At 39.4% G+C, this 18129-nt stretch overlaps 1 protein-coding gene across 2 annotated transcripts in view; it reads left to right on the forward strand.

The window, feature by feature from the left end:
* The first annotated feature begins 3232 nt into the window (after nt 1-3232).
* Nucleotides 3233-18129, forward strand: part of NT5DC1 (5'-nucleotidase domain containing 1) — a 150351-nt gene continuing 135454 nt past the window's right edge. The window contains exons 1-6 of one of the 2 annotated variants that reach the window (XM_075747942.1): nt 3233-3376; nt 5411-5502; nt 7103-7174; nt 8682-8788; nt 10183-10262; nt 13662-13743. In XM_075747942.1, coding sequence (XP_075604057.1) covers nt 3284-3376; nt 5411-5502; nt 7103-7174; nt 8682-8788; nt 10183-10262; nt 13662-13743 — 526 coding nt within the window. In that variant the 5' untranslated portion in view covers nt 3233-3283. The remainder of the gene's footprint in view (nt 3377-5410; nt 5503-7102; nt 7175-8681; nt 8789-10182; nt 10263-13661; nt 13744-18129) is intronic. The other variant, XM_075747943.1, reaches the window with a different exon arrangement.

The following is an 18129-nucleotide window of genomic DNA, read 5'->3' on the forward strand; positions in this document are numbered from 1 at the left end:
TCAGTGTGACCGGTTAGAAATTTCCCTTGCTGGGATAGGATTTACAATTTTTCCCAGTGGATTATCACCATATATTTACAATATGAAAGTAATTACTGTGAGGCATAAATTAACCACGGAGAAACCTAAAATATTATCAGTTAGGATGGGACAGCCCAGAAGGTCAGCCTCAGTTATGTGGACATCTCTGAGTAGTTAATGGTACCATCAAACTTCAAAGACAGAGCTGAAAAAGTAATCTGAAAGGATGCTGTTAACACATTACGGTAGTTGGGGATTTCAATTAAAGGCAGCTCTTTTCTGAGAAAGGCCCTAGAGTGGGATGTCAGTATGTTTAAAGGATTCATCTGAAAGGAAGAAAGCGAGAGACAAAGCAACACTTTTAAGACAAAAGGAAAAGAAATAAATTTTGGGGGTTGTGTGCTGAAAGTAAACTGGCGAGACTTTCCTGTTACCGGGTTTGTGCTGTGAATACTGAATGTGAAGGTGATATTCTCTCATTTATCTTCTCTTTTCCCGGAACTAAAAACCAATTCTCTTCATCAAGATTTTCTATATTTCTTGTTGTCATAGTTCTAATTTAATCTTCAGCTTCATGCACCTGAAATTTAACTTGCTGAATCTCTCCTTGGTGAGTATTGTTCCTCACACAAAGTAGTTTAAGATTAGCTATGATTAGCACTTTTGTGTTGTAAATTCTAAGACAGCTTGTCACTACTGCCAATATAATTGTGCAGCACTCACAAAATGTGGATGTTCAAGATTACATTCAATTGACAGCGTATACAGTGACCAAGGGGTTGGGCTAGACGATCTTTAAAGGTCCCTTCCAACGCGAACCATCCTATGATTCTATCAGTGAATACATGATTTTCAATATCTGCCTAGACTTTTCGTACTGCAGTGTGGTGTTTTTGTGGTGAGTTTTCATATAAAAATGTATTACAGGCATAGCAAGCAAAGTTATAAATTTAAAGTGCCATCATCTAAACACAATTTTGGAAGCTGCATGAGTCCTTGTGGGGAAAAAAAAAAGTCATTCTGGAATAAGAAAGCTGTACTGATATAATCTGTAAATCAGACATACTTTAATTTAATGTGAGGACAGTGTGAAACAGCAGCTATGGGTGAACTCTTGGACTGCTGAAGTCAATCGAAATTGTAGTCATCGACTTCAGTGGGGCAGGAATTTGCTCCATGTTCCCTAAATTGAGCAGGTTTAGCAAGATAAAATGTCTTATGCTCAGAGTTCCCAGGCTGCTACCTCATCTTTATAGTTGTGATCCCTGGTGTGTGAGAGACCCTGGATGAGTATCTTTCTGTATGCTCAAGTTTCACATCTGTTAAGTTGGAAAATATATACATACATGCATATATATGTATGTATTCAAGCATATATGCATTCATTTATTTATTTAACATATATATCTAAAACATATGTATGTATCATTAATTTATATGTATAATGTATGGTGTATATGATATATATGGCATGCATATATATACCTACACAAGAGCATTGTAAAGTATATTAATATCTGTGGGAGATACTGAGAGTCTTTGAAAGAAGCTGCTATACAATGGTCTAAGGTAAAATTATGCAATCCATTTCTTTCTTCCTCTGACACCTTAAGTGCTCATCCTGTCCTACCATTAGCATTAGTGAATTTTATTCCTAGTTTCCATGTATTTTGCTGTCTAATTCATTTTCTAATCTGATACTGAACTTCTCTGTAGAATTTTTAAACATATGTGATAGGTCATGTTATTTAAATTTCTCTCATCTGTGTCCACCTGAGCATAGCAAACTGAATTTTAATATATAAGTACATTGTATCTCATTCAACTGTTTGACTGTATTTCCAAAAGCTTTTCACTCTGGAATACCAAATCATCATTGAGCCATCCTGCAAAAATCAAATTGTAATTTGATATAATCAAAACATAATTACTTTCATATAATCAAAACTGCTACTGTGTACTGCTGCTATGGTTATGCACCCCAACTTTCCCACCTGCAAAGCACAACACTTACAGCTGTGCACAGGAAGGCAATGCTGGAAAAGATGACTTGCATTAAATGTTTCATAACAATTGCTCTCAATTCAGATACTTTTAATAATTCAGATACTTTTAATATTATTCTATTTATAGCCACACAAGAATTTAAAAAAAGATATTTATTTGCAGAGTAACTCAATTAGACTTTTTCATCTTTTGTGAATCAAAACAAAGTTTTGATGGTGTCATTGGTCTAGAGAGAAGAATTGCAGAGAGGAATGAGGAGGTCCTGCAAGCAGAGCTGTCAAGCTCAGCTGTTTAAGCATCCTGGCCTTAACTAGACACTGTGCTCAAGTTCAGCCCCAGAGAAGAGAATCAAGCCAATGCAACTGTCATCTCTTTTCTTATCTCCATATGCTGCCTTTCAGACAGCACTTTCTTTCTAATTGCACTACAGCAATACTTGTTGGGCAGGTACCTATCAAAATACCCATTTGATTATGTTATCTGGAGGCAGCCTGTACTGTTCTTAACGTTATTTATTTTTTCTTTCTTTTTTTTTTTTACCAAAGCTGTCAAGAAATTAAAAGGTGGTTACCTCTGGGGCTTTGGGTTATTAACAGCTACCTGTGTACAGCGTTGCTTACTTTATAGTGTTGCTTGTACCCTACAGGGACTTCGGTAATGAAGTAGCAGCAGTGTTTGGTTACTCACACACGAAGATTCCCCCTGGTAGGGCCCTTACGGAGTGGCATCGCCTGGCTGCCCCCAATCTAACCAAGGCCAACTCCTTTTTTTCCCTCCCCAGGTCTCAGCAAAGCACCCTCCGGCTGACTGCCGCTTGCGAGGAACGCACCTAACACTCCCGATGAACTGCAGCTAGGCCTGGACCCAGCAGGAGCCCCTCCGTTTTCGCGCCTGCTCCCAAGCACGCAAAACCTCGGCGGGAAACGCACTTTTTAAATCCGAGCGCTTAAACACGCCTCCGGCCATCTGCCTTGCCCTCGCCTTTCCGAAACCCGGGCGTACTGCCGGGGACTTGGCCGCCAAGCTTGCCCTGGAAGCGGCGGCCTGTCTGGCGGGGAGCGACGTGCCCACGCCCACCTCCGCGCCCGGCCCCTACCCGGCCCCGATCCCCGCGCAGGTGAGGGCGGCCCCCGGGGCGGGGCGAGGGCGGGGCGGGGGGGGGCTCCGATCGCACCGTCCCGCAGGAAGCACCGCCCGCGCCCCTTCCTCCTCCTCCTCCTCCTCCCGCCTCCCTCCCCGCGGTGGCGGCTCGGCCATGCAGCAGCACTTCTCCTTGGCCGACTGCGACGTGATGGGCTTCGACCTGGACCACACGCTCTGCCGGTACCACCTCCCGCAGAGCGCACGGGTGAGTGCGGCACGGCACGGCACGGCACGGGAGCCGCGGCCCCCCCCGCCCCGTTCCCCCCGCTCCGCCCCGCTCGCCGCCGCCTGCCCGAGCGAAGGGGAAAGAGCCGGGGAGCTGGGCGGCGGGTCCGGGGGGCTGGGAGCCTTGCTGCGGGGGCGGTGAGCCCCGAGCCTGCTGGCATAGCTATCTCTGGGGAAACCTAGAAAGAGAAGAGAAGCACAAGTGCATGTCTCGCTGGCCGCTTCCTCAGCAGGCCTCTGCCCGAGCAAAGGGGACAGCCATGTCTTTTTCCTTGAAAATGGTGCTTCTTGAGAGCTTTCCTAACTGTAGCGGCGCTGAGAAAAAGGTAGAGCACCCGCCCACCCCCCGCCAAATCCAGAGATGCTTCACACAGTTACAAGTCCGCAGCACTTGCGACCTTGCAAACTTTCTGGTGCTTAAAATAAAACGCTGAGCTTAAGGGCGCTCAGCATCTCTGCCTTAGCCCTGTTGCCCCTTACGGAGAGCAACTACTGTCACGTGCTGTGCTTTCCCGCCCTTGATGCTTTTTTTTTTTTTCTTTTCCTTCCGACTGACACATTTTAAACTCCCTGATAATCTTTCATTGACTTGACCTTCTTTGATGGTGTCGGGACTTTGCCATGGAGCTATCTTGTGTCACGGATGCTCATGGTGTCCCCATCTCCCCATTTTTTTGCTTCCACCTACGGTACATTTTGTACTGCACGGAACTCCTACGCTAATTGCAGGATACTTCACAATTTGCTTTAGACACAAATGTTTATGAGGTGTCCCATTTATAAGCAGGTATGGTTCAGTGTGTCCTGTGTTGAACAGTTGCATCGCTTCCTTTAGCTGTGAGTGACTTTCGGCAGAGAGGTGTCTTTCTTACAAAAGAGAGTTCAATAGTAGCAAGTTATAAAATGTATGTTGCTCTGAAGTTTTTCTGGGAACTATACAACTCTAGGCTTACCTTTCATGTTCTTTCTGTTATGCCATGTGTATTACATCTTGCACAGGCACCTTCTTCCTGATAAGAATTTTGTCCGATGAACGCAGATGTTAGACGATTGATAACTAGAAGAATTTGTAAAAAAAACCAACTGAACAAAATATACAAAAACCCAAAAACATTTACTAAACTTAGTTCACTCTTCATCTTCTCACAGCATACTGAGACAGACTGACCATGCCCATTGCATGCCTCCTTATCTATTGGAAATAAATGCTTAAAAATGCTGACAGGCACAGCTGAAAATGCATTTAGTTCTCACTCTTTCAGTGTTGGCCTTCATATTAGTCTTTCTCAGACATTATACAGATTCATTCCAAGAGCAGCTTTTGTAATTAAGAAGGAAAAAAAAAAAGCCAGAGAACAGCTTTAATGAGAGAGTCATGAAAAAAAAGGGAGCAATTACTATTTTTGTATGGTCTTTAAGGACTTGGCAGCATCTGTGTAGAACTTGTGCAACTTTACCAACATATTACATTAATAAATCACAACTGATATATCAGGCTTTAACAGTGTTTTTTCTGAACTTATAAATAGTAACAATTTACTTGGTAGTTGCCCGTTTCCTTCAAAATATGTTCCTTTGGATATTTTTAAAATGTCCCCTATGGGTAGTTGTTTATTGGTTCAGAAGCCACTTCTTGATGCTTGGTAGCTGTGACACTTAAAATCGAAAAAAAGATTGGGGAAGGGAGAGTAGCAAAGTAGTCTTAGGTACTTACCATCTTGGTTTCCCAACAGAAGCACAGGACCAGTAAGGTATAATGACGTAAACTTGATTATGCTGGACGCCTTGCACCAGAACTGTTGTGTGAGCATCTTGAGCTGTTTTCCAGCTGTGACAAAAACACCTTCAGGCTCTATTTCCCATAGTGGAGGCAGCGGGGCAGGGTCCCGGGTCCCTGGTTTGCTTTTGCTTGGGACACACCAACACTCGCATCTTGCCAATTGTCAGGGAAGCAGCAGTATCTTTCGTCTCGCTTAATCAATGTAATTAATGCATTTGTTTTTTTCATTTGTAGTTAATATATGATAGTTTTGCCCAGTACCTGGTAACGGAGAAGGGTTATGACAAAGACTTGCTGACTCTAGCTCCAGACAGCTTAGACTTCTGGTGAGTATGTTGAAAATAACAGAAACTTTCTTAACAACTTCCTTTATGCTGTAACTTTTACAAAGCTTGGAAAACAGCTGCTGTTATTACGCGGTTGTTGTTACGATTACCAAGCCCAATAGGTAAACCCAAAATTACATTTTTTAAATACTTGTTGGAACAAGTATTTGTTGTGAGATACTTCGAACGTTGTATTTTGAAGAGAGGACTGAGCATCCCACCTTGCTTTGTCTGTGCTTCTAGCTGTCTAAACACAAGCCTTTTAGTCTGACTTACTCTCTTAGTTTATATATCTTCTTTGTCTTCTACCTTCAATTCAACTGGTAAATCCAGTTACCCTCAGAATTTAGTAATTTTTGTCTCGACAGATGTGGTTTTGTTTGTGTAAGGCAGAATAATCCCAACAGCCTTCTGAGGAACCGAGGAAAGTTGACGTGCCAGGAGGTCGCCCTTGGGTGGCACGTCAGGCACAAAGCTGTGATGAAAAAGGCTGAAATGCAAGTTTCTGCTCTGAACTCAGTGGCCTCTGAGCAGGAGCTTGAACGTGAATCTCTGATCTTCCGACTTTTATAGGTTATTATCTAGGCCAGCAGGGTGGGGGCTATAAGGCCACATAACGACTAAATTTTTTAGGAGAAACACAGGGCAGGGGGTTAAGTAATGCATGTATTATTGTGGGAATGGTTTTGATCAGTTGTTTTTACAATTCAGTATTTGGACAGTTTCCAACCAGATTGATTTCAGCTTTCATGTGACAAGCAGTGTATCTATATTTCTCATATTTTGAGACCTCTGATGTATTAAATCTTTGTTAAGATCTAGATATCTCGGCCTTGGTCCCTTATTGTAGCTGGGGGTTCATTAACGTGGACCTGCAAGCCCACAGTGCTGGTAGCCAGCATGTCGTTTGCTACTCACCCAGGTGTCATTTGTGGAAGGCTGGGGTCTGCTTCCTGCCTTCATGGCATGTCTTCTTTCCTTTGGGTACCTTAAAACAGAGGATGAATGTGGCATTACTTCTTCAGTCTTGTTTATTCATTATCATCCTATCGTTAGATGTCTATCTTATGCTGTCAACTCTTTACCTTGTTAAAACTGCCTAGCATGGCGATGCTTCTGCTTCATGTGTTCCTTGGATACTCAGTTGCTTCATTTAGAATGATGTTCTACTCCTCTCTCCCTTAATAACTGGTGTTATCAGTCTAGTAATAATAAGTAGGGGAGTTGCCACCAAGAAGAAATGTATTTCTTTAATAGAAGTGGCTTAAGTATAACATTTCTTAGCTGTATATGTTTGGACCTTAATCCTCCAACCTTATCTATACAAATAGTCACTGAACTCACTGAACAATGGAACTGGATTTATTTAGTAGGAATTTGCTATGTAAGTGAAACCCAGTCCTCATTGTAGTAATATGTATTTGCATATATAAACTGTTGTGCAAACATGGAAGTATTTAAAGGGTTGTGATTTTGCTGCTTTTATGTGGCATCACTGCATACCATCTTGTAACTGCATTTCACTATTCTGATCTATAACAAGACATTCCTCTGAAAGCATTAATTGTTTGTTTCTTCCTTAAAATAAAATTATTCTTAGTTGTAAAGGCTTGGTGTTGGAGATTGAAGAAGGAAACTTCCTGAAACTTGCAGAAGATGGAACAGTTTTAAGGTAATATTGACAAAAAGTTGATATTGTTAAACAAACACAAAAATTTTATCCTCTTTCTGAAAGCCCTCTCACAGTTTTATTAAGTATTTAAACCAATTTCAGCATACATTCATTTATTAGATGTAAACGTTTAAATGCTCTTTGGTAACGTGGTGCTCAGTTTCTGTTAATGTTACGTATGCATTTTTTTTGTAAGATAGCTGCTAGCAAAGAATATCTCATCTGAGTTTCTGAGGGCATACTGATCTTGAAAGTAAATTCACTTTTTCACTAGCTACCAATGTACTCTTTGTCCAGTTTTGCTAAGATCCAGGGTAAGATTTCTCTTCGAATTGTGATTAACCTGACTCATAGTCAGTGCTAATGACTAATACTAATAACAAGTGCACTATTATCTTTGTACCATATACATTCAAAATTCTGCAGGCTTACAACATATGATTTAAATAGCCTCAGGTAAATTAAGAAACTGACATATTTGCTGTCAAAATTCTGGCTTTTTCCCCTCTTAAAAGCCGTATTTTGCTTTCAGTCATCATTTCAGTACATCCTTAGTTGCTCATTCCCTCTTTTTTTTTTTTTTTTTAAACATAGAAGACTCTATTTTGAATCACAAATCTGAAAAGTAAATATAGCTCAAGTATGTCAATTCCAGTCCCATTTCCCCATTATTTTTCTCCAAAATTAAAATCTATGTAATTTTGTACTCAAGATAGACTCTACTTTTTTTTTTTTCCTGATACATGTGGGAGAAGGAGCTTGAAGATGCTAGGCAAAATTGGATCTCATTGAAAGAAAGGAAGAAATACCTGTGAGTCTCTGCTGTGTATCCCAAAATTCATTCAGTATCATGAATTTTGGAGTACTAAATGCAGAATTCAAGACTGGAGGATATACCACAGTAAAGGGAAAAGTGGTACAGGATTACTTCTCCGAGCATTGCCTGCATTTGCTTCAAAACTGGAGCCTGTGCATTCTTTTGGGGCCCAATTTGATGGTCAAGCTGGTTGATTTTTAATTCCTAAAACAGCTTGTGCATACTTCTCTATTACACAGCTGTTTGCAGGGCTCAAACTAGCACTTTTCCATAGTTCTGCCCTGCAGTCTGTGAATGTTCCCAGGCTTTAGAATGATGTATAGGCTTTCTGCGCTGTGTTTTATTGTGCAGTGTATATTGATAGTTCATGTATAGCGAGCGTCCTCACACAATTGAGAACGTTCGAGCAATACAGAGTGATTGTGTTAGCAGGTGAGGCACAGTAGCCGTGCCCCCAGCCAACCAAGCCTCTGTGTAGTAGGGCTTTTATCGAGAACTGTAATGTATATGATAAAAGCTTAGGTCCTGGGAAGGTTCTAAGTTATAGAGTTACTTCTGATCAACTTGCATGCACCTCAGGATTCAGTTGCAATGCATTACTCCACACTAGGAGTAGTTTGGCTGTTTTCAACCTTTTTCTTCTTCTTTTTTTTTTTTTTTAATAAATATAAATAACAATGCATCAAATAGGGCAAGCCATGGTACAAAGAGCATGACATCCGAAGAGCTCCTGGAGACATATGGAAGGAGGGAGTGGAAGCATTTTAATACAGTCAGTGGAATGGTTTCCCGCTCAGGTTAGCATGTCCTTACCTTAGCATGTCCTCTTTGAAATTGCTCTAGCCCCTTTAGTGCCTCATAGTATTAGTTCTTATCACAAATATTTAAAAATACTTAAGCTGAGAATTACTGGAATAGGTACATGTTTTGGGGAGAGTGTTTTGGGTTGGTTGGTTTTTTGTATTTTCACCTTTTAATACTAGAGTTCAACTTAAATTTAGGTCACCAGTGATAAGACAAATGAGCTGACATTATAGGTGTGTGTTAGTTATAGAGATGGGCACATTGTTCCTTGATAAAGTAGACTGAGATACGTCCTCATTGAGGACATATTTAGTAAATCTTAGATTTTTCTTAATTGTTGACTCATTACGATCAGTGCTGTTACCAGAGGCCTGGGTGCAGGTGCAAAGAACAGAGGAGGTCCGGAAACAAAAGTTCTCCTGCAATTAAAGTTTCTTGGTTTTAAGATGGGAGTCGCTTTGAAGGCACTGTTTGCGTTCTTGCTAGCCGTTCTGTGCTTCCTCTCCATTTTACTTTGATCTTGGCAAGTGTGAGTAATACACTTAGCATACTCTGTTAAGTTGCATTGTCCTATGTAACAGAGATATTTTCCTTGAGATTTTGCTGACATAAACTTATTTGTGATACTTATTCTAAGCTGCAGGTAATCATTTGTAACAAGGTAGAAGAGAAGGGTTTTCTTTGGTCATACAGCAAATGTGCCTTTCTTATTCATTGAAAAGTGCACTTGGTCTCTCTTGTGAATGTTAATCCCTATTTTGCTGACTTGGTCTTTAACATACCTAACAGACAGCACAGACAAGATGATGAATTAAAAAAAAAAAATCAATGGTTAAGTCATTTCACTCCTAGGAAAGAGTTGTTGAGCGTGACCTTGGTCTGGGAGGACATTTGCACCCTCCTGATTTTGTTCTGTTTTGAGGGCCTACGTAGTAATGTGGGCATGCTTCCCCTTGGGCTAAGGCACCGTCTACAGCATGTGTGTACAAAGGACAAAACTATGTGTAAGACCTGTCCAAATGTTTCTGAAACAACTCAAACTCTTTCTTTGTGTTTCCACTGCTAAGGAAATGTATATTTTGGAAGAATTGAGTGATACTATCCTGACTCTTAAAACCCAACTCCCATCTCTTCCACCTTAACTTTTAGAACCTTATAATGTACTTTTAAAATCTCACTGCCTTGATATAGATGAACAACTTCCAGTTGCCAACTATGAGAATCAGAAGTGGGAATACAGGCTAACAAAGATTGGGAAGCAGATAATGCTTATTACCGGTAAAATCCAAATAGGAGTGGATGCTATTATTTAAATGGTTTTTTTTAATTTGTGATTAAATCATACAATATGGATTAAAACAAAGTAGATTTTTTTTTTTTCCCCCAGCTAAATACTATTTGTATGATAATTATTTTGACCTGCCAGGAGCTCTCTTGTGCGCAAGGGTTGTGGACAGCTTAGATCAGGTAAGAATTGGATTGTTTGAAACCAAGTATTGCATTATCTTTCTCTTCCCGCGCATTATTAAATGCATACAAATAGTGTATTGAACCACATCAAGGTCATTAGCTTTTTTTCTTGTCTGGAATTTTTCATGTCAGACTTAGTGTATTAAAGTTGTCTCCGAAGCGAATTGTGAGCTACATGGCATGTTCAAAATAAATGTACTTCCACCAGAGGGCACAAATAACTAAGATATGAATAAAATGCACTGTTTTCTCAAGTTTACTCCATGACATGCAGAATATAGTTCTTAAAATCTCCTTTAATTATACTTGATGATACTTCAATTAAATGTAATGTAAGTCTTCTGAATAACATGGTTTGCTAATTTGCAAGGTGTTAATGAGTTGAAAGCTTAACTCCATCCTTTTTTAAACTTGTTTTTGTCCTAAATATATTGAGCTGTGTACACAGATGTAAACATACCTCGAGAATAGTATCTTTTTTCTTTTTCTTTGCTAAACAATAAGTTTAATTCTCAAGGTGGAAAATACAATTGCTTGAACCTTTTTCAGTGATTTTTAGATAGATAGAATGTCCTAAATCCTGCCTTTGGAGTTTTAAGTTAATTGATTTGATTATGTTGAAGAAGGCTTGACTCTTTAACTGTGTGCCGCTGGAGAGAGGAGAGGGTTCTCATACAGTAAGTATATTGGTGTCAAGAGAGTGCTGATGTAATCTTTTCGCTAAAGGTACCAAAGCGCTGAAAATTGCAAATACTAAACTTTGTCTGCAGAGTGAAATTCAGAGCTGAGAGATGGGTATCTGGGATCCCTTTGGTTATCAGCTGACTTGAGGCTTTAGCCTCCACTCCAAAATAGCATGCTGTGTAGATTGCTGCCTAAGTACAAGTGCTGTATGAAGAGTTAGTTAGAGCTAGTTTATCAGAAAATGCTGAGGACAGGTGCACCTTAAGACTCTTAATTTTGTGCCTGATAAATCTCCTTCCTCTACCGTTCACAGCTTAGAACCCTCTCTCAGATGTGACATCTGCATTGTATTTATTTTATATTTAATTTAGACTCAGCACAAATCATCTACTTATTGGGAGAGAAAGCATGTCACAGTATGTGTATAAGAAGCTTGCATGTTCAGTTACTGGTTCACAAGCTGCAGCACTGACCCAGTCAGTGTCATCTTCCGTCAGAGAGAATTAAACCCATGCGGCTTCTCCAGAGAGCTACCAGAACTGGGTCATGCACCCTCTTTATCAGCTAGCAGCTCTTGAAATTCTACTGGATGTTGGCCCAGTTTCAACAGGAGGGTTAGAGGAGTTCCCTGGAAGGTTAGCATCAGCCAGATGAGAAAGATGCAAGGCAGGAGGTGGTCAGCCCCTCCAGCACTCATGCTTGCAAAATGCTGCATCTTAAGGGTTAGAAACCATCACAGTTTCTTCTCCCGCATTTCTAAAAGGAAGCAGAGGCTTCTGATTCCTGTTCTGGGAGCCTGTTTAGTAAGGCCTATTTTCTTATGATTTGTAGAAAATGTTCTAGGATCAGGAAAATTTCCTACTGCGAATAGATGGGAGAACTGCTGAGTTTGGATTTAGATGCGAGTTGGATGCTGGGCTGCTATACACTGTTAAAAATTAATCTGCTGTTGCTGTATCCAGAGCCAGAACTCTTACATATTTTGAGACAAAGCAGAGGAGCTTCTTGGTGTTTTGGATCTTTGCATTGAAGAGCTACACAAAATATTGCTTTGTCTGATAGTTCAGCTAATGAAATCACATTTGATAATCACACCAAATCATGGTAAACTGCATGTGCATCCACATATTTTTCTCTATGCTTTCTGGGAATTGGTCTGTTTTCTTGTATGTCTCATGCAGTGGCTGTAAATTTGTAAGGAATTAGTTTGACTGTTATTTTAATGTTCTCCGAGGTCAAGTGTTTTGAGGGAAGTGTACCCACTTTTAAACTAGTATCCATCTGTTCTCAAAACAGCAATCTGAGGAACTGTTAGCTCACCGCACTGATTTTTTTTTTTTTTTTAAAGAAAACAAAAAAGTCAAAACCTTAAACTGTAGAGCTGATGGCTGATAAGCAGACTGCCATAGTGTTTGTCAGTCATGCACAAAAGGCCTTGTGTGACTTGCTGGCTGTGAAATTAAGGGCGGACTGTTCTTCTGGAAGCCTCCATGGCAGATGAGGCCTGAAACAGCAGTTTACTTCAGTGCATACAAACTACATGGTTTTTGTTGGTGATGTTAAGGGGTGGGTTTGGGTTTTTTTTCCAGTTTCTGAATGTTTCCCTCTCTAGAAAATGCTTTATGCTTACAAAATGGGTCATTATTCAGATATCAGTGCAGTGATCAGAACACAGAGGGCAATGCCATGAAATCTGTTAACAGTTGCGTTGAAATTTCTCCTAGTGTAGGTGTGGAAAGCCTGTAACACCACCACATGATACTTCCCATGGTGTGCAAACTCAAAGAGTCTATACCACCTGCTTTCTTGCTCCCGGTACCTTGTAACTCTGGGCACCTCTTACAGGCTCCGTAGCTAATTCTCTGCTCTGTAATATTGGCTGGCTCTGTAATTGCATCTGTGTTTAATTCAGCGCTCCTAAAACTTGTGGAGTTTGAGAATGCTGTGGGGCTCAGCTGGCTGAGAAGCTTTTCCTCTCCCCGAATGAGATGCAGAAAGGCCGGCTGAGATCAGGTGGAGCTCTTCCCTGCTTGGGAGACTTTCGAGGAACAGAGAGAGACCGTTCGCAAGCGCAGATCTCCTTCCCCTATCCTTCTGCCAGAGCCAGGGTTTGGCAGTCTTCAGAGTACGATGTAACGCAGTGCTGCTCAGCCTGGCTTCTGGATGAGTCTTTCATACGGTGTTTGGGGTGGCGTTGCTGGTAGAAGAGCATTGCCTCTAAATATAGTGAAAGGTTTTGCTGGTTCTGAGGGTGGAAGGTGATAGAAGTACCAGGCTGTAGATAATGTCAGCCTGCTAATTAAGTACAGTATTTACAGTTCTAGGCACTTAATTTTCCCCAGATGTCAGTGAGATGGCTCATTCAATAAGTTGCTGTTCTGTCTAATACCCCCTTTTGTTGTAATGCTTTAGAGTTCCTCACAAATAGGATCCTTTCTCCTTTACCCTTCTTCCGTTTTCCCCCCCCCCCCCCGCCCCAACCACCACCACCATATCTTTCTGAAATAGGGAGATTACGTGTGGACAGTTACCCAAAGTTCACAGTCAAGCTGGGTACTGAATCCTGATCTCCTGAATCCTACTGTCTAAGACTGTATTACTCCATTTTCAAAATATTTTGGTTATTAATGGCATTCCTGTCACTGTTTCAGTATGAAAGCTTGAAATAGCTGATACTTGATGTAATGACTAGGTTCCTTTTGACACTTACAGCATGATGGTCAGAAAAAATATGACTTCTGGAAGGACATGGTGGCTGCTATCCAGCACAATTATAAAATAACAGCTTTTAAAGGTAAGCGGGTTCACCTAAAACTTACTATACTAGCTGAAAATATTACATGTGCTTGCCAGAGCAAATACATGTACAAGTACGCTGTAGGTTACTCAATGCAGCTTACAAATAGTTGTGTAGTAGACACTTGTTTATCCTGAAATAGAGTATCTTTATCATTACTATTTAGTTTAGCTGGAACTGGTTTGCTATTTTTAACAACACTTGTGATGTGCTACTTCTCTGAATTTAGAGGAAAAATGGTTTCTTCCCATGATTGGTATGGTAATGTAGACACCCTTGAACCATATTTTGATTCTGTTCCTTGTGGTATTGTACTCCTAAATAAAATCAGAAATGTATTGGGGAAAAAAATCCAATTAAAGTAGTAAATATTTGATAATTTTCTTTAGCTGTCTAGTGTTGATTAGAATTCCTCATGTAGTATTGACATAATGGTGTAGAGATTGTTTTCCTATTTTTTAAACCTTTTTTAAAGTTGTTATTTTGCTATAAATTTACTAGAAATTGCAGAGTAATTTTTACTTATAGCCTTCCTCCATGAACGCTCTTTGTTTCAAAAGGTGTGAATCACACAGTATTTGGCAAAAAGAATAATTTTAAAGTGTTCTTTGGAAATTAATTAGATCAAACAGAAGTTAAAGTCTGATCTTTGAAATCAGAAATAATAGTTCTGTTTTATTTCTATGAGTGTCTGCTTGTGTGTGTATATGTGTACATTTATGCATATACCTACCTATCCAGTACCTATTTGTGTGTGTAAGCATGGAATCTGCATACAAACAGATGTGTGATGTGACTTAACTCTTTCTGTTATCAAAATTGGTGCTTAATTTAATACACCTGAATCTCTGTTATAAAAATCGTGAGGCACATGCACAAAAGTGTTTAAAAATATAAGAAAATGTAGTAACTGATAGGCATGAGTTATTTTGGATAAAGCTCTGTGAAATCAGAAGTAAAACAATGCAAATTGTATACACTACTTAAAATATTTTAATATATGAAAGTACTATGTTTTGCCATGCATCACTTTGAAAGGCTTTCTAGTGATATTATTTTCCTTTTCTAATGTGGTCCAGTGGATAAAGCACTGAACAGGGAGTCAGAAGAACTAGAGAATTTCTTCCCGTGTCACTTACCTGTGATATTCCCGTGGAGTATCTCTTTTTGCATCAAGTTCCTCTGTGAAATGAGAATAACGATACTAATCTTCTATCACAAGTTTGTGCCAAAGAGATTTTTCTTTTCCTCAGCTGCAAGCTTAACGTAACTTCCTGAGGAAACTCCTAAACCTGGCTCCAGCCCAACGTCTGCATAGCAGGAAGCCTCACCATCTGTCTTAGCCCAGAGCCTGGCCTGAAAACCGCAGACTCTTGACTTAACTCCATGCCCTCGATGCCTTGTAGAGGGTTTAACCCTTCAGAGAAAAGCAGTGCTCATTAACAGTTAGTCAAGGTAAAATTTCTAAAGCAAACTTATTAAGTGGTCCGTTGAGGAGACGCAAAGTTCCCAAGTCGAAATGCCGTCTTAGTAATGCCATTGTCAGTGACGGAGCAGAACGACTGATTACTTTAGTTTTTGAAATCCATAAGTGTTTGCAAGTCACTTTGGTTTGTTGTCAGTATGCCCTTGTTTCTTATGTCCCTTCTCTTTTTCACATGATTTCTTTGATCATAATCAGGTGTCTGGTAGATTTTGCTTTTCATTGTCTTAGCTATGGTAATTGCCTTAGATAATTGCCCTATGATATTTTTTTTGGATGGCTCTTTCAGATAGCCACGATTGTCCTGACTCAGTTAATGAAGGGTATTAACCCACTCTTCTCTTTCTAAAGAAGTGAAGAACTGAGTCTTACAGAGGGAGAGTAAGAGGGTTACAAAATAGTCTTGTGTTATTCAGATCTTCCTTTTCTGAAGAATAACTCAAAATAATTGGGGGGAATCTATTAAACAATACTGTCAGAAAAGCATGATGTCAGATAGCAATGAACACAGATATATTTGTATTTTCAAAATGATTATTTCCTACCCAATAATACCTACAAGAATGCCCTCTGCAACTGTTATCCCAAGTTGAGCATTAAATTACTTGAGTAATCCTTTTGTAAATCTTTAGCTTATTACGAGAATATTTTGCAGCTTTAAGGTGATTAACATTAGTCTGTATGTGTTTCACTTGGTGTATATTCTATATGAATTAGTAAAGAGCAATTTTAAATGGCATGTGGCAATGTATTTTACACTGTATAAATATGTGGACAAAGGTCCACAACACATTATGGAAACCAAATTTGATCTTTTAAGGAGGAATGAGGGGCTTGAACTACTGTATAATTATTTCCACGTGAAAAATTTCAGATTTGGTGATTTTTGGACAGAAAAATAAATAGGTTTTGTAGGAGGAAGTTGCCTGATATAACTTCTTAAAGCAGAATTTTGTAAAATGTCTTCTCTTAAAGGCTGTTTTTCCTCTGTCTTTCATGATTGTCTTTCCCTATCATTTCCCTGACACTTCTGAAAACTGTGGCATCTGTGGTTATATAGTGAAAATGATATATTTGTACTATTTTCAATCAGTTCATAAGATTATGTTTCAGTTTTGGAAGTAAAAAGAGCATAGCTAATACGGAAGCAGAGACTTCTGCCCATATAAACGCTTGATGAGATCTGCTCTCATGCTTCAAGGATGCATCTGAGAAATTTGTCACTGACCATTGTTTACAGAAAGGAAAATTATCAGTGAAAGAAAGTGCTAGACTTAAAACCTGTCTTTTGAGTGATTGATCAGTATTCCGAAGTGGCATGCTGATGTATGGGAAGTGTTACTTTGGGGAGGAAAATTTTTTGGATCTTTCTAAACTATTCCATCCTCTCTCTAAAAATATGCTTGTGTGTGCACACACAAACGTACACACAGAGGTTTTTGATTGCAAGTTTATGTTGTTATCCTGTTGTCTTGGCAGAAGATAGTGGATCTAGATGTCTGTCATATGTCCATTATATCTTTTATATGCAATTTTCAAATACAACAAACAATAAAGATGTTTTTCTGGCCAAAAGGAAAGAATCTTCCAAAATTTCTGCAAAACATTAGAAATTCCTAATTTAGAAGTGAGTTTTGTGCTATTACAAGCTCTTAAGTTTTCATTTTAATCTCCTATTGGATTTTCTTTCCTCTAATGCCCATGACCCAGAAAAGATGTGGTTTCTGAAAAAGCTTTATCTTTAGGTAGATTGCTGATCTTCATGTGGAGAAAATATTTTAAAAAGAAATTTAAAAAACTTACAGACCTTCTCAAGGTTCCCTCTACATTGAGAATCTAAAGCTAAAATCAAGGTAGAAGTTGCGCTTGTCCCACAGTTTGGTGTGTAATCTCTAGCTTTTCAGTGTTACGAGATGCTTTCTTAATGGCTTAATGTCTGAACAATTATGAAAAGCCTTCAACAAGAGAGGCCTGAGGTACTAAGCTGTAGACTTATTCGAAGTCCTATGTGTTCATTCAAGGAATGAAGATGTTAAAGGACAAAACGTGATTTAAAGTGGATGGACATTACGAATTGGTGAACCATGCTTTAAAGAATACTCACTAGGCCCAGTTTCTTGTGCAGAGACAAGTTAATTGAAATTACAGGACAGTAAGGTACTGCTGAGCACCAAACATCTCCAACAATTTTAAACATGTGCTTTGGCATACATTTCAGATGTAAAGCAATTAACCAGAAACTTTACAACTACTGAGCAGTATTTTCCAGCTCCAGTACTCAGTACTTCTGTTTCTGAAACAAAAGTGCCAGATTGGTTGCATGTATTGGCAGCAGCACATGCTGTGTTTGAATAGTGGAAAGTGCTGTTGAACTAATGCAAGTGACTACATAGGAAAACATTTTTAGGAAAAGAGAGAGATAATTCTCAGAAGATCTGTAATTAATATTTGGCCTAAACCAGGAAGGTAGAAAAGTGGGGATAGACTATTCAGACTCAAGTGTCTTGCATTTTATTTTGGCTTGAAAGAAAAGTATGACAGGATTGCTACTTATTAATTGTGTTACTGTCCACTGTATTATTTCCATACAAACATTTGTGTGCAATGTTTATAACAGTAGTACCAATTTGCTTGCCTAGGTCTACTTGGCTGCTGAAATAAGCAGATCTCACTGTATGCTCTCTACTTAATATTTTAAAATAGTAAGTTAATAATTAAAATAGTAAGTGCTCTCTCACTTACTATTTTACCAAAGTATAACCTAAGCTACAGGCTTCTTTAGCCAGCAGCATTTAATAAGAGGAGAAAAAAAGAATTCTGCAAAGTTACTTTCTTGGTAGTTCTTTACAGTTTCCAAAACTTTATATAGTTTTGCTAACAATGGGTCAACCTAAAGGCAT

Source organism: Balearica regulorum, chromosome 3 (assembly GCF_011004875.1).
Source record: "Balearica regulorum gibbericeps isolate bBalReg1 chromosome 3, bBalReg1.pri, whole genome shotgun sequence".
NCBI lineage: Eukaryota > Metazoa > Chordata > Aves > Gruiformes > Gruidae > Balearica > Balearica regulorum.